The 16,989-nt window shown below is 43.5% G+C and overlaps 1 protein-coding gene across 4 annotated transcripts in view; it reads left to right on the top strand.

Moving 5' to 3' along the window:
* The window catches only part of arhgap10 (Rho GTPase activating protein 10), a 284,335-nt gene that overhangs the window by 143,960 nt on the left and 123,386 nt on the right, over window positions 1–16,989 (top strand). For 3 of the 4 annotated variants that reach the window (XM_072496089.1, XM_072496091.1, XM_072496092.1), the window contains 2 exons: window positions 8,912–9,022; window positions 16,711–16,815. In XM_072496089.1, coding sequence (XP_072352190.1) covers window positions 8,912–9,022; window positions 16,711–16,815 — 216 coding nt within the window. The remainder of the gene's footprint in view (window positions 1–8,911; window positions 9,023–16,710; window positions 16,816–16,989) is intronic. The other variant, XM_072496090.1, reaches the window with a different exon arrangement.

The following is a 16,989-nucleotide window of genomic DNA, read 5'->3' as shown; positions in this document are numbered from 1 at the left end:
AAATTACCTGACAGCACGTCTTTCGGGACTTGTGGGAGGAAAGTGGAGCACCCGGAGGAAACCCACACAGACACGGAGAATGTACAGACTCCGTAAATACAGTGACCCAAGCCGGGAATCGAACCTGGGACCCTGGCGTTGTAAAGCAACAGCGCTAACCACTGTGCTACCGGGCTGCCCATTATTCTCTGTTTCCTGTCACTCAGCCAATTTCAAAGTGTCTACTTTCCCTTTTATTTCATTAAGTAGAATGTTGCTAAAAAATATATTCCGTGACACTCTAAGTACCAAATGCCTTTTGACAATCCATGTACATCACATCAACAGCATTGCCCCTTTCAACCTTCTCTGTTACCCCTCAAAGCTCTCCAAGTTAGTTAAACTTTCCCGTAATTAATCCATGTTGGCTTTCCTTAAGTATCCTGCACTTGTCAAAGTGACCATTGATCTTGTCCTGAGCTTTAATTTCCAGAGGTTACCCTGCCGCTAAAGTCAGACTGACATGTCTGTAGTTGTCAGCTATATCCTTGCACCTCTTTTTGAACAAGGGTGTAACCTTCGTAATTCTTTTGTCCTTTGGCACCACACCTGAGTCTAAGAAAGACTGGAAGGTTATCACCAGTGCCTCTGAAATTTCCACTCTCACTTTCCTCAGCATCCTTGGATGAATCTCATCCGGTCCTGGTGCGATATCAATTTTAAGTAAAGATAGCCTTTATAACATCTCCTCCTGCTCAATTGTAGATTCTTCTCATGTACCAGTTACCTCCTCTTTCACCTCAGCCTTGGGAGTATCTTCTTCCATGTTTATATTTGTTGGACCATTCGGGAAATTCCCACCAACTTGATACTGTAAATTGACGATCTGCAACAGGTGGCATGTGAGGTATATGTGGTTTGAAAACTAATTGAATTGCCCCATGATTGCCTTCACCTAATTGGTATTATCTTTATCTGCTTGGCTGAATGATTGAAATTTCTTGGGCCTAATGGCTTAGAAAAAGGTATTTGCGCATTGGTTCTAACCTGCTGCTTCTGCATTGGTCAGTGAGGGAGCTTCTCGATCTGATGGACTGAGTTTCATAGAATTTACAGTGCAGAAGGAGGCCATTCGGCCCATCGAGTCTGCACCGGCTCTTGGAAAGAGCACCCTACCCAAGGTCAACACCTCCACCCTATCCCCATAACCCAGTAACCCCACCCAACATTAAGGGTAATTTTGGACACTAAGGGCAATCTATCATGGCCAATCCACCTAACCTGCACATCTTTGGACTGTGGGAGGAAACCGGAGCACCCGGAGGAAACCCACGCACACACGGGGAGGACGTGCAGACTCCGCACAGACAGTGACCCAAGCCGGAATCGAACCTGGGACCCTGGAGCTGTGAAGCAATTGTGCTATCTACAATGTAAACGTGCTGCCCACGGTAGATCTGCGATGTCTAAACTAAGTAACATGGTGCCAGCCCCCAGAAATCTTTTCAGGCCCATACAAAACTGACATCCATCCAACCCTGAAATAGGGCCATCCAGTTTGCTGCTTAGCTGTAGACTAAGTGGCTGTAAATGATCTAAAATTGAGTAGTGCAGGCAGAATATTGTCTCGCTGCTTTTTAAACAAATATACAAAACCTAGACAGAATAGTTTACTGTAAAGGAAATGGGGCACAAGTTGAGATTCAATTTGTCCAATTTATTCTATCATTGGTTTTCTTTTTCTTGGCATTCGTGTGTTTCTCAAAATATATTAAGCAGTCCCCGAGGTCACTGGTTTCAAAATTATTTTGCTGTGCTTCAGATATAGTTCTGAGAAAAAGACTTGTGTTACTGTGAGAAACCTTTGAGTATGTCGATTGATTATCATGCAGAAATCCAGTAAGGATAAGGGACAAAAATCACAGCGCTGTTATCTAAACGCAGGCCATTGCTTCCATTATTGCTGTGGTACACAACTACTGCTGCAAGAAGGTGATCTGGTTCATCTCATCACATTTCATTATTCATTTGAATTGGTGGACCAAATACTTCTCTGCTTGTGACCACCTTGCCTGCCTTGAGGTAAAATGGTGCCGGGAGTGAGGTTGTTTCTCTTAATACTTGTAAAAGATTTTACTGGTACATCTGATTTTTGGCTATTCTGCAATCACCGTCTTAGTTCTGCAGTCAGATTTAGGTTAAGACACAAGAAAACACTCCAGTGCAGCATTTTCACATTCCTTAAGAATTTGCATGACTTTGAAACAGTCCATCTTAGTGCAAATTGGGCAAAGTTCATTTGGCTTGAAAATGGAAATAAGGTTTTCTTGAAGACATTTAGTTATATCTCGGTTCGCTTATAAGCCAGCAATAAGTATGCTACTTCATATATTTTACTTGTTTGATGTAATTTTACTCCAATTTTTCAATAGGTTATTTTTGTTCCACCAAACAGTTGATGAGAAATGAATATATTTAGCCCAACATTATAATCCTTGTCTTCAGTACAGATGAAGGGATCAAGGATCAACATTGTAATTCTAAATAATTTGACATGAAGGATTACACAATATTATTCACAGGTCAGAATCTATTCAGATTATTGATAATCCTCAATGCAGTAGTATTGTTACCCAGGAAAAGTGAGAAAAAGAGCAAGTGAGGCCTAAGATAAACAATAAGGAAGCTAGACTCATAGCACAAAAGGAGACCATTCGGCCCACCATGTCCATATCAGCTCTCTGTAAGAACCTCTCAGCCAATCCCACTCCCCTGCTTTTGCCCTACAACTTGTTTCCTTTTAGATAATTATGAAATTCCCTTTCGAAAGCCGTGATTGAAACTGTCTCCACCACACTCTCTGCATTCCAGATCTGAATGTTCAAAAATGTTTTTCCAAATGTCGCCATTGCATCTTTGCTAATCGGTTTAAATCGGTGTGCTCTCGTTTCGATCCTTCCGCCAATAGGAAAAGTTTCTCCTTTATTCTCTGTCCAGACCCCTCCTGATTTTGAACACTCCTTTAAGTTTCCTTTCAATTTTCTCTTCTAAAGAGAACAGCCCCAGATTTGCCAATATTTCCTCGAAACTGGAGTGTTTCATTCCCAGAATCATGCTCGTAAAACTGTTCTGCTTCCTTGCCAATGCCTTCACATCCTTCCGAAGGTGTGGTGCCAAGAATTGGGCACACCACTCCAGTTGAGGTTGAACCATTATAAAGGTTCAACTTAATAACACTGATTTTGAGCTCCATGAGTCTATTTATAAAACCCAGGATCTCTATGCCTTATTAACCGTTTTCTCAACCTGTCCTGCAACCGCCAATCATTTCAATTCACCATACATCCCCAGGTCCTGCTTCTCCTGTACTTCTTTTAGAATTATATATTTTATTTTCTGCAGATTCTCCAAAGTTTGTAACCAATTCAGGTCTTTGCGATATGGTTACTGTTGTAATGCAGTAGTATTGTTACCCAGGAGTTAGAACTGTGTTTAATCCTTGTAGCTTTTTCTGGTAACTTTTTCTGGTAACTATTCTGGTAAGAGGGTTGGAATTATCCAAAGTCTCCAACTTTAAATTGGAGGAAGCTGAAGGGTTCGAGAGGCAGAGTAATTGCCAAACCAAAGTTGAAACTTCCAGAGCAATTCCAATGCAGTCCTTTCCTGGGGACTTCAGAAGGGTCCCCCAATGCATCTTCTGGGGTACGACCCTCTGGAGACCGGTGGATCTGGCTATTGTTTCCAATTTTAGCCTTAGATTTTTTGTCAGTAATGTATTTTTTTTTAAGAATGTAGAATCTTGTTTTTCTTCTCCTAACATTTCAGAAGGCTACAGATTTTATTTGCCTGTTTGATTTTTCAGCATCAATCACCATGTACTTCTGATTTGGTGGTCCTTTAGCCCTATAAATAATTTTAGTTTTCCGCATGGCTTGAATTGTAGTCAGCTAAAGTTTTGTTATATTCTTGAAAAAAAAGTCCAATTTTCTTATCCCTAAGGAAATGCAAGTTTTCCTCAATTACTGTAATAGGTAATCAGGACATAATGTTTTAGTGTCACAGTAAAATATAATGGAGCAAATTATGACATTATATTAAAAGTGCTTCACAATTAACAAAGGCCCGAATTTATGTATTTCCTTTAACATAGAAATAGGTCCCACGGCGCGTCACAGAAATATAGGGTAAAAATAGATTGAAATACAGAGGTCGAGATACAAAGGACTTTCAAAAGCGAGGTCAAAGTGGTGGATTATAAGGATAAGCAGGAGAGAGAGGCAGGGAAGCAGAGTGATCTAGGGGGAAATTCCAGAATGTGGAATCTGGACAATCAAAAGTACAGCTGTGCTGGGGGTAGTTATACCTGTGAAGATTAAAATTTTAAATTTATTCAGTTTCAAAGATCTGAGTTTAATTGATTGATATTTATTTATTGTCACATATACCGAAGTACAGTGAAAAGCGTTTTTCTGCGGCCAAGGGAACATACACAGTACGTACATAGTAGACAAAAGAATAATCAACAGAGTACACTGACAGTGGTGCATCAACAAATAGTGATTGGTTACAGTGCGGAAGAAGGCTAAACAAGAGCAGCATAGGGCGTCGTGAATAGTGTTCTTACAGGGAACAGATCAGTCCAAGGGAGAGTCGTTGAGGAGTCTAGTAACTGTGGGAAAGAAGCTGTTCCTATGTCTGGATATGCGAGTCTTCCAGCCCCTTGAGGCTCTCAGAGCAATTGCCAACGGTTCTATAGCTAGCGCGAATAACAGTGGGGAGAGGGGGCATCCCTGTCTCGTCCCCCGGTACAGTCTAAAATAGCCCGATGTTGTCCTATTCGGCCGTACGCTTGCCACAGGAGCCCGATACAGCAACCTGACCCAGTCAATAAAGCCCCGCCCAAATCCGAACTGTCCCAGTACCTCGCACAGATAATCACATTCTACCCGATCAAAAGCCTTTTCTGCATCCATTGCGATCACTACTTCCACCTCCCTTCCTTCCGGGGGCATCATGATCACGTCTAACGACCTTCTTACGTTGGCCACCGACTGCCTACCCTTAACAAACCCTGTCTGGTCCTCCCCAATAACGTCCGGAACACAATCCTCAATCCTGGAGGACAAAATTTTGGCCAGCAATTTGGCATCCACATTCAACAGGGATATCAGCCTGTAGGACCCACACAGCTCCGAGTTCTTGTCCCGCTTCAGAATCAGTGAAATCGTGGCCTGTGACATCACAGGCAGCACCCCTCTTTCCCTTGCTTCATTGAACATCCTCATCAACACCGGCCCCAATATCCCAGAGAACTTTTTATAAAACTCCACTGGGTACCCATCCGGCCCCAGGGCTTTATCCGACCACATGGCCTGCAGACCCTCCACTATCTCTTCCAACCTGATCGAGGCCCCCAGCCCTTCCACCAGCTCCACGTCCACCTTTGGAAAATTCAGCCTCTCCAAGAAGTGCCTCATCCCCTCCAGCCCCGTAGGCGGTTCCGACCTGTAGAGCCTACTGTAGAAATCCCTAAACGCCTTATTCACCCCTACTGAATCTCGAACCAGGTTCCCATCTCCGTCATTTACTTTTCCTATCTCCCTGGCTGCCTCCCTCTTTCTAAGCTGCTGTGAAGCATTCTGCTGGCCTTCTCTCCATGCTCATTATTCAGAAGTATGTTTGATTATCGGTTGTTAATTTGTTATCTTAACCCTGTCCACTTTAGTAGATTTTTCAAGTGATCTCTGTCGTAATGGCAATCAACAAATGTCAAAACAAATCAAAAACAAAATTTGCATCAATATTTTTTAACTTTCCTCCTAAAATTCCATTCTTAAATATTTCTCAAACATTGAGATTGCATTCACTGACCAAATATACTGTCTATAATTTAAGTTTAGTGAGCATATTACTTGTGGGATTAGTAGGAGTTTTACTATAAAGATGGCAGCGCATGCGTTCCATTGTAACCCTTGTATTATTTTTGTGACCACGCAATAATAATAATCGCTTATTGTCACAAGTAGGCTTCAATGAAGTTACTGTGAAAAGCCCCTAGTTGCCACATTCCGGCGCCTGTTCGCGGAGGCTGGAACGGGAATTGAACCCACGCTGCTGGTCTTGTTCTGCATAACAATCCAGCTGTTTAGCCCACTGTGCTAAACCAGCACCTGGTTTAACTAATTAATACATGACTTCTATATGTATGTTTTAACTGGTTAACTCTTAAACCAAAGCAACATTGATTTAACTTGTTTCATATTTTTTCTAAAGTCGTTAACCATTCAAATTGATTTTTGTAAATGTTTTAAAGCATAATATTGATACACAGCAGAGAAATCCAACTGGTCCATACCAACATTTATGTTCCACCTGAGACCCCTCCCATTGTTCCTCATCTAACTCTATCAAAATAATCCTCTGTTCTCTTCCTTGTATGTTTATCTAGCCTTCCCTTAAATGTCTGTGTTCTATTCACTTCAACAACTGCTCTTGAGTAGTGGATTCCACATTCTCACTGCTCTGGGTAAAGAATTTCTTTTGAATTTCTAGTTTGATTCTCAGTGACTGCCTTATATTGATGGCCTCAAGGTTTGCTCTTCTCCACAAGTGGAGAAGTTGTCTCTGTGTCAACTATATCAAAGCTAAGGTCAGCTCTCAGCCTTCTCTTTTCAAGGGAAAAGAGACTCAGTCAGTTCATGATAAGTATAACCTCCGATTTCTGATATGAATCTTGGAGGTCTTTTTTGCACCCTTCAAGCCTCTGACTATTAGTAGGAACAGCTTGAGTTGGGGAAATTTAAGGACTAGACTCCAACAGTAATAGAACTTACATCGCATCTTAATGTAATAAAGCATTCAAGTTCCTTCACATCCTTGGAATCGAGGATGACTTGCCCCTACTCTGATTCAATGGGTTCTGAAATAACAAATAAGTCCAACGCGTGGTCTGCACACTCTGCCATATGCTTGAAGAGTTGAGTGGTTGAGTTATTTGAAGTTTGTGCGTTCCCTCCAACACCTCCATTTCGCAAATGCCCGTTGTTGACCCAAATCTCTCAATGTGTTGTGTGTCTTCCTGACTGAGCCTTCTCTATTTTGGTTGGTCACAAGGGTTTCCCATGAGTTGACCGGTACTTTTGCCCCTTCAGAGATCCTTTGAGAAACATCCGCAAAGCATTTTTGCTGTCCTTCCGTCACGACCGAGTTCCGAGTAGAGGGTTGTTTTGAGAATCTGGTGTTGGGCACATGATCAACATGTCCCAGCAGAGCTGCTTTTGAGTGACTAGTGCCTCGACGCTGAGTATGTTTGCTTAGGAGAGAGCGCTGCTGTTTGGACTTAGAACTGCTAGTGGGTAATTATCCAGTGCTTTGAGGTTCCTGCTATAAGTCATCGGAGTTTCTGAAGCACATAGGAAGGTGGGGACCACTATTGCCCAGTGAATCATGACCTTGGTCATGGGCTTGAGATCCTGGTCCTCATATACACTTTTCCTTAGTCAGCTAAAGGCACAGCTGGCACAATGGAGGCGATGATGGATTTTGTCTGCCTTCATCGAGAGGAGGCTCCCAATATACCGAAAATGGTCTACAATTTCCAGCATCTCAGCATTGATCTTGGTTGACAGCAGGAGGTGTTTTGCTGTGGGAGCTGGTCAAAAATATTGGTTTTAAGGAATGGTTTAAAGGGGGAAAGTGGGATCAACAGGTAGAGCAGTACAGGGAAGGTATTCCAGAATTTCGGGCCGAGGCACCTGAGGAACTGCCACCATTGATGGAGTGATTAAATTGGGGGTGCTCAAGGAACCAGAATTAGAGGAGCACAGATATCTTGGAGAGTTGTGGGGTTGGAGGAGATTACAGCGATGGGTAGAGAGAGGTAAGGCCATGTAGGTATTTGAAAATGAGGATGAGAATTTGAAAATTGGGATGTTACTTGACCAGGCGCCAGTGTAGGCCATAAGCCCAGGGGTGATAGGTGAATGGGACTTGGTGCGAATTAAGTCACAAGCAGCAGAGTTTTGGATGACTTCAACTTTGTGGAGGATAGAGTGTGGGAGACCAGCCAGGAGTGCATTGGAATAGTCCAGTCTAGAGATAATAAAGGCATGAATGAGGGTTTCAACAGCAGCTGAGCTAAGATGAGACCAAGTTGGGTGATGTTATGGAGTTAGCAGTAGGTCACGGCGCTGGGCGAATAGAACGTTGGAAGCTCATCTCAGGATCAAATGTGACACCAAGCTAAAAGCAGACTGACTTAGTCTCCGACAGTTGCAAAGGGGAAGGATGGAGTTTGGAGCAGGGACTAATAATAATGGTTTGAGTCTTCGCAAGATTTAATTGTTGGAAATTTCTGCTCATCTCGTATTGGATGTCCGACGAGCAGTCTAATAGTTTTGCAACAGTGGACGAGTCAAGAGAGGTTTAAAAAAAACTACAGGTGAAAGTTGCATGCATTTTGTGCAGTGAAGATAACCTACCAAACCATCAATTGTTGATCAAAATCATTAAATAAAGAAATAACTTGCATTGACCATATTCACCTGTGTAAAAGGCAATCTTCTTAAAAGTCGACTTGAGTTTTGACCCCAAAACACTTGAATTTTTAAAAAAATACTTTGTGTAAAGGTTGACCCTCGTCTTTCAGGGATCGAACCATACTAGGATGATTAATTATCGATTATTATTGTGATTAATTAATTTAAAAGCATGCCTGGGAAGCCCGATGCATTGGTCATTTCCTGCCTTCCTAATTGTTTCTGAATTACTGAATAAGTGATACTCCTTGATACATTTTCAGCTCAAAACCTAATCATGCCACACAGATCTTGGAAGTAGAGCCTGAAGCATTTCCAGGTTAATCAAATATTTGTGTCATTTAAAGCTAATTTACCTTTTCCATAACATTTCAAGGTATCTTTGTGTCTTTTAGGCAGATAATCAACTAGAGCAGATTCGGCAACATTACTATGAATTATCACTAGAGTATGTCTGTAAGGTGCAAGAAATTCAAGAGCGCAAGAAGTTTGAGTTTGTGGAGCCTGTAAGTAATGCAATCATATTTTGAGAAAAACTTTGATCATTGTTCTACTTTTTAACCCATGAGGTCACTGTCACTTATTCATAAGCATTTGCAATGAAATTGACACCTTTTCCTGTTCCCTGAAACTGTCAATATGGACACCTTCATATCCTAGTTCCAATGTCCGATCTAAACTCGCCTTGTATTTTAGTGAATTGAATGATTCATAATTGCAGCTAACAAAGTGATGGTGGCAGTGACAGTGGAGGGGATCAGCCATTTAATGCCTCATTGACCAGCCTTTGGTGAAGGCTGACTGAAACCAGTTGTCGGGCTGGATTTTGCCAGGAATATTTATGGAGTAGTAAACAACAGGCCTGGATTAATGCTCCCGGAGAGACATGAGTTCACATTCCACCAGGAGAGGAATTTGAATCCAATGAATTAATAAAAATCTGGAATAAAATGCCACTCTCATTAATAATGATCATGAAGCTACCGGATTGTTGCAAAAATGCATCTGATTCACTCAATGGCAATTAGGGATGGGCAATAAATGCTGGCCTTGCCAGCGACACTCACACCACATAAATGAATTAAAAATGCATACCATCCAGATCTAGGGCACTGTTCTCTTTTTATTTTTCTTAGTTTACCAATTATTTTCTAAATTTCTGTCGCAACTACCATGGCCTGTATCTTCCGAGCTCTGGGGCAGAGGGCAAAGATGTGCTCGGGAAACCCCCCACCCTGAACCAAGTAACTTCCAGATAAGAATTGCACAACAATTGCCTGGAACGTTCAAACTACTTTGGGCAATTGCCCTGCGCTGGAAATCATTCGATAATTTGATTTAAATCACAAACGTTATATGGTTATGACTGTCTTCCCATAAAAAGTTAGAAGTAAAATCACGTCTAGCTTCTGGGTAACTATATAGCACTGACCCACCACTATGCTGCCCTCCCTAGACTGACCCGACCTTCGTCCAACGGCCCGGCCCGCTTTTCCCACCCACCCCACAAAATCTTATACTCCTGCCTTCTCCCTGGCTTGTCAAAGTGGCTGGCCCTTTAAACTAACCTGAATTATAGCAGCTAGTGCTGTAAAAAAAAAAAAAAGAAGGGGCGTGGCCTACTTACCTTCACCTCCCCTGGGCTCGACTGTAGGCCATGGGAGCCCCGTGCGACAACATGTCCCCTCTGCGGAAGAACTTGTGGATCCAGATGTGGGCTCGTCAGTCACCTGAAGGCCGATGAAGCCTGACCAACGTCTAAGACGGACGATTTCGAGGGACCACCGAAGACTGTTACTTGTTCCATAAGCCAGAGGCCTATGTCACATGATTCCCACCTCTCCACCATTTTTATCGAAGGATGTTTATTAATTGTCTAGATTCCAATGACTGGCAAATGTCTCCACCATTAGAACATACATAGAAAATACAGCACAGAACAGGCCCTTCGGCCCACGATGTTGTGCCGAACCTTTGTCCTAGATGAATCATAGATTATCATTGAATTTACAGTGCAGAAGGAGGCCATTCGGCCCTTTGAGTCTGCACCGGCTCTTGGAAAGAGCACCCTACCCAAACTCAACACCTCCACCCAACACCAAGGGCAATTTGGACATTAAGGGCAATTTATCATTGGCCAATTCACCTAACCCGCACATCTTTGGACTGTGGGAGGAAACCGGAGCACCCGGAGGAAACCCACGCAGACACGGGGAGGACGTGCAGACTCCGCACAGACAATGACCCAAGCCGGAATCGAACCTGGGACCATGGAGCTGTGAAGCAATTGTGCTATCCACAATGCTACCGTGCTGCCCTTAAGAACAAATAAATCTACATTATATCATTTTACCGTCATCCATGTACCTATCCAATAGCTGCTTGAAGGTCCCTAATGTTTCCGACTCAACTACTTCCACAGGCAGTGCATTCCATGCCCCCACTACTCTCTGGGTAAAGAACCTATCTCTGATATCCCTCCTATATCTTCCACCTTTCACCTTAAATTTATGTCCCCTTGTAATGGTGTGTTCCACCCGGGGAAAAAGTCTCTGACTGTCTACTCTATCTATTCCCCTGATCATCTTATAAACCTCTATCAAGTCGCCCCTCATGGAATTGGAGGGACGATTTCGGGGCAGCACGGTAGCACAGTGGTTAGCACAGTTGCTTCATAGCTCCAGGGTCCCAGGTTCAATTCCCGGCTTGGGTCACTGTCTGTGCGGAGTCTGCATGTTCTCCCCGTGTGTGCTGTGCGTCGGTTTCCCCTGGGTGCTCCGGTTTCCTCCCACAGTCCAAAGATGTGCAGGTTAGGTCATGGGGTCATTAGTGGTTAGGTAGATTGGCCACGATAAATTGCACTTTGTGTCCAAATGGGTTAGTTGGTGTTACTGGGTTAGGGGGATAGGGTGGAGGCATGGGCTTAAGTGGGGTGCTCTTTCCAAGGGCTGGTGCAGACTCGATGGGCTGAAGGGCCTCCTTCTGCACTGTACATTCTATGATTCTATGAATATGGCAGGGCTTTTGTCACAGCAAAGATCCATCTCCTTCAGCCAGCCTAGGTTATTAAATGCTGATGGGTTTTGTATAACTCTTCGAAATTGGGCTCTGTAGCCCACATGGGGTCATTAGTGGTTCTTCAGAGATAACAAAGTGTGAGATTTTTCTAAAACTTGCCAAGTGGCTTCTTTTGTTCAGAGGTCAGAGACATAGTTTCAACCATTTTAAATGTCCAAAGACCCATAGAATCCCTAAAGTGCAGAAGGAAGCCATTTGCCCCATCGAGTCTGCACAGACTCTCTGAAAGAGCACCCTACCTAGGCCAACTCAGCTGCCCTATCCCCGTAACCCCACCCAACCTGCATATCTTTGGACTATGGGAGGAAACCGGAGCACCCGGAGGAAACCCATGCAGACATGGGGAGAATGTGCAAATTCCACACAGTCACCCAAGTCCGAATCGGACCTGGGTCCCTGCCAGTTTCTAAATTTTGGAAATGATAATGAACATATCTACATATATGCTTTAAAAAATATAGGGTAGAATTTAAGGATTGTGAGTGATTGGCGCTTGCGATGCCGAGAGCTGGCGCCTAATGCACAGCTGGCGACTCTTGAATTCCCGCCTTGATTGGCAGTGGGTGGGACTTCCAAAAGTTTGGAAGTGAATTTTGGAAACTTTCCAAAAAGTGAGGAAAGTACCTGGAGAAGGTCACTCGAAGTTTCTACTTGACGAAAGAAGGATTCGGAAACCCATTATGTATGTTATGATCCCTGTACAGAGTGATAACTTGTAAAATACAAATAATCCCCACGATTCCATCGGACATAAAACTGCTGGACAAGATTTCACTTTTCAAAACCTTTACTATAACAAGCCAACTAAAATCAACATAGTTCCAACAAGCTCTGGGTATTTCAAATAAAGTGGTAAATTTCCCTTCAAATAATCGATACAACAAAATTGATACTTCAGGTAGTCACAAATGCTCTCGTTACTTCTACACAAATGTGGGACCATGGACAATCCACCTAATTTTTCCAACTTGGTTTCCATTTTGTAGCTTCTCTCACTTCCTACCCAGTCATTCACCAGCAGCCACATTCCATCGGACGTCCTTGTACACAGTTACCACAGATAAGGCACATATACGAACCCTCACTCTCTTGGTCACGACGGTCCTGATGGTACAGAATCCTAAGAAACTCCCTCGCTGGCCTCTTTAAATGGTCTGATGGGCTCTGGCAACTCTGATAATATCAAGAGATCTTGTCCAAACCACAAGCCCATGCTCTACCTGTTCTCCACTCTCTGCTCTTTCAACTGTATAATGCACAGCAACACAGTCTCTGCTCTATTCTCACAGACCTGCTTCATTAGCAGAATCTGTTTGATGACTGTCAAAGAGACAGCTGTTACCCTTGGCGAGAACCTCGCTTGTTTCTTTTTACACATTCTCAGTGTGTCCTGAACTGCCAGCCAGAAAACATTGGCTGACCAAACCGCACTGCAATGTGCTTTTTATTTGCCTGTTGCTTCTTAACTGTTCCGCCCCCTGGCAACCCCAGGTCACATGGGCATTAGGAACATAGGAACAGGAGTAGGCCATTCAGCCCGTGGATCCTGCTCTGCCATTTAGTCTGATCGTGGCTGATCTGACACTTCAATAACCTTTTACACACACTATCCCCATAACTCTTTATATTACTGTTAATCAGAAATCCAGCTGTTTTAAATATACGCAATGACTGAGCTTCCACAGCTCTTTGGGTTCGATAATTCCAAAGATTCACACTCTTGGTGTAAAATAATTTCTCCTCACCTTGGACCTAGGTGACCGTCCCCATATTTTCGAAATTGTGCCCCCTGGTTCTTGACCTCCCAACCAAGGAAAACATCTTACCTTCATCTACCCTTTAAGTATTTTGTAGGGTTCAATGAGATCACCTCTCATTCTTCAAAACTCGAGAGAATACAGGCCCAATTTGCCCAGTCACTCTTCATAAGATGGTCCTGCCATCCTCGGAACAAGTCTGGTGAACCTTTGTTGCACTCCCTGTGTGGCAATAATATATTTTCTGAGGTAAGAATGATGTAATCATCAGGAAATGATTAATCTCTTTAATAATATGCCCCAGCCTACTTTGGTCTCAAAGGAACATTGTACAAAAAGAAAACACGGCTTTCCAAAGCATGTGGCTCGTCACATCTTCCATCATCTGCTAATGACTGAGAGCAGCCTGATGGCACAATAGTTGGTCACATTGGGTTTGTCCTGTTTGGTCAGTGTCACTGTTTTAATTGTTCTGGAACAGCATGGCTGGTTCTGGAGTTAATGTCTTCAGAGCTATTGTTGTCAACAGCATCGCATTTTCTATGTCCAAAGCCTTCAGCAGTTTCTTGATATCATGTTGGTTTAATGGAATTGACTGAACACAGTAATGCTGGGGGGCCTCAAGAGGAGGTTGTGATGGATCACCCATTTGGCACTTCTGACTGAAAATGCTTGCAAGTGTTTCATCCTTGAACTCCTTTCCCAAGCTCTTGATGCACTTGATTCTTCTTCCAACTGGTCTGCAACATGGAGGAGTACCAATTCATCATCTGAGGGTGGGCAGCTGGTGGTATTCAGCAGGAGGTTTCCTTGCTGATGTTTGACACGATACATTAGATTTCTTGGGCCTTTGTCAATGTTGAAGACACCCAGGCCCACCCACACCTGACTGTATACCATTGTCTGCCCATCACCTCTGGTGGGCTGCACCTTTTGGTGGGACAGGACATGTCAAGGAATGCCAATGGAGGAGTCCTGATTGTAAGGTATGATTCTGTGAATAAGACCATGTCAAGCTGTTTTTTTGATGAGTCTGTGGGACAGCCCTTCCAATTTTGGCTCAGGACCGCAAATGTTTCTAAGTGCCTTTGCCTTTGTCTTTCCAGGTTGATGTGGTCCATTCAGTTTTATTATTTTTCAACTTTTCTAGAGCAGATTGATACAGTGGAGTGACTGTGTAAGACCGTTTAGAGGGCAGTTAAGAGTCAATCCCATCACCGTGTGTCTGGAGTCACATGTGGACAGGTCAGATAGGGGTGGAAGATTTCTGCCAACTTGGAATGTTGCCTTTTCGCTTGGGCAGTTCTTGCTTCAGGTCTCTGGGTGTCCCGCTGGCGCATGATTGGGCCAGGCTTCATAAATTGAACTTCGCAAGTCTGTCCCGACGTGCAAAAGTGGGACAACCTTCACCTGTCCCTGGCGGAACAAAATCCGGTCTATTAAAATGAATATTCTTCCAAGTTGTTTGTTTTTGTTTCGATGTTTTCCCTTCTTCCTCCCTAAATCTTTCTTTGTGAGGGTTAGTAGGTTGGCCTCATCCTTTATATGGACTGGCAAGACTCCAAGGATCCGTAGGGTAATTCTTCAAAGGGATAAGCAGTTGGGGGGGGCCTAGCATTGCCGAAATTGCATTATTATTATTGGGCGGCCAATGTTGAGACGGTGCTGGGGTGGTGCAGTGACCAAGGTTCCATATGGGGACAGATGGAGGCGAGGTCGTGTGGGGTCTAGTCTGGGTGCGGTAGTGAAGGCCTCGCATCCGTTTTCTCCGACTAGGTACTACTTGAACCCAGTGGTTGTGTCCGCTTTTAGGATATGGAGATAATTCAGGCAGTATTTAAAGCTTGGATCCGTATCGAGAATGGCCTCAATCTGTGCTAAACACTTATTTGAGTCATCGAGATTGGACGCCACGTTCGGGGTCTGGGAAGGGAAGCGGCTTGAGAGATTTGGGGATTTGTTTGTGGAGGGACGGTTTGCCAGCTTGTGGAATTGTCGGAGACGTTTGGTCTTGTGGGGTCAAACTCGTTCAGGTACCTCCAGATAAGGAATTTTGTACGGGTGGCTTTCCAATCATTTCCCATGGCATCGTGGACATTTCTGTTGGAAAGGATCCTTTTGCTGGTGGGGTGGGAGGAGGATAGTACGTGTGGTATTTATGGGCAAAATCTATCTAAGAATTCTGATTTGGCGGATGGGGTGAACACGAGGTGGGAGAGGGAATTGGGACCTATAGTGGATGATGAGGTGTGGAGTGAGGCCCTTTGCAGACCAAGCTTCACATGAGCAGCTTGGTCTAATCCAGTATAAGGTTGTGCATAGGCACACTTGACCAAAACTAGGATGAGTGGTTTCTTTCCGGAATTGGAAGATAGGTGTGAGCCGTGTTCCTGCGGGGGTCGTCCAAACAAACACACATGCTTACCCCAAACTGGTAAGCGTTTCGGTCTCCTTCTTCAGCACCATGTCAGCGATTCTGAATATCTGCCTGAAGCTTAGTGCTCTGGTGTCCATTTTGGGGGTTAAACACACCTGAGCTGCAGAGGGGGGGATTGGATTGGATTTGTTTATTGTCACGTGTACCGCGGTACAGTGAAAAGTATTTTTCTGCGAGCAGCTCAAACAGATCATTAAGTACATGAAAAGAAAAAGAAAATACATAATAGGGCAACAAGGTACACAGTGTAAATACATAGACACTGGCATCGGGTGAAGCATTCAGGGATGTAGTATTAATCAGGTCAGTCCATAAGAGGGTCGTTTAGGAGTCTGCTAACAGCGGGGAAGAAGCTGTTTTTGAGTCTGTTCGTGCGTGATGTCAGACTTTTGTATCTCCTGCCCGATGGGAGAGTGAGGAAGCCGGGTGGGAGGGGTCTTTGTTACTTGTTTTCGGGTTTTCTTTCTTCTCTTGGTGGATTGGGTGGTACAGTTGGTTGGGGTTTTTGTTATGTTGGTTTTTCTGTATCATCTGCTGTGAGTAAAACAATTTTTATTGTAACATTTATTGTAAATGGTAAAATCACTGATAAAAATATATTTTCGAAAAGGGGGAGGAGTTCTGTCCGTAAATTACATGGATAAACCAGATGGGTTTTTGTGCCAATCAAGCAGTTTCATGGTCACCATTACTGAAATTGGCTATTTTAGTCCAGATTAATTAATTAATTTAAGGTTAATTCCACCAGTTGCTGTGGTGGGTTTTGAGTTCTGGAGGGTTAGTCTGGGCATCTGATTACTAGCCAGTAGCAATACCACCACCATTCCTTTTGTGAGTATATCTATCCCATATCCCCACCTTCCTCTCCTACCTAAATGCATTGGATTAAAACAAAAATAACTTTTTTTTCTCTCTCTTTCAGATGTTGTCTTTTTTTCAGATGCTTTTCACCTTTTATCATCAGGGTTATGAGCTGGCCAAAGATTTTAACCACTACAAGACAGAACTGCACCTCAACATACAAAACGTAAGCTTTCCTTTTCAGAAAGCGGAGTGTAAATAAGTCTCCGTCGTATGCTTGCGTTTTGGGTCAAAGTCGGCGAGTCTGTTTTCAAAAAAAGTTGTTTCCGATTAGAGTCTTGCCGAGTATTTTCTTTCGCGTTGAAAGCTTTTTAAAATGACTTTTGGTGAGTAATGACCT

Source organism: Scyliorhinus torazame, chromosome 3 (genome assembly GCF_047496885.1).
Source record: "Scyliorhinus torazame isolate Kashiwa2021f chromosome 3, sScyTor2.1, whole genome shotgun sequence".
Classification (NCBI taxonomy): Eukaryota; Metazoa; Chordata; class Chondrichthyes; order Carcharhiniformes; family Scyliorhinidae; genus Scyliorhinus; species Scyliorhinus torazame.
Note: the sequence above shows the minus strand (reverse complement) of the source record. Positions and strands in the feature narration are given on the sequence as shown.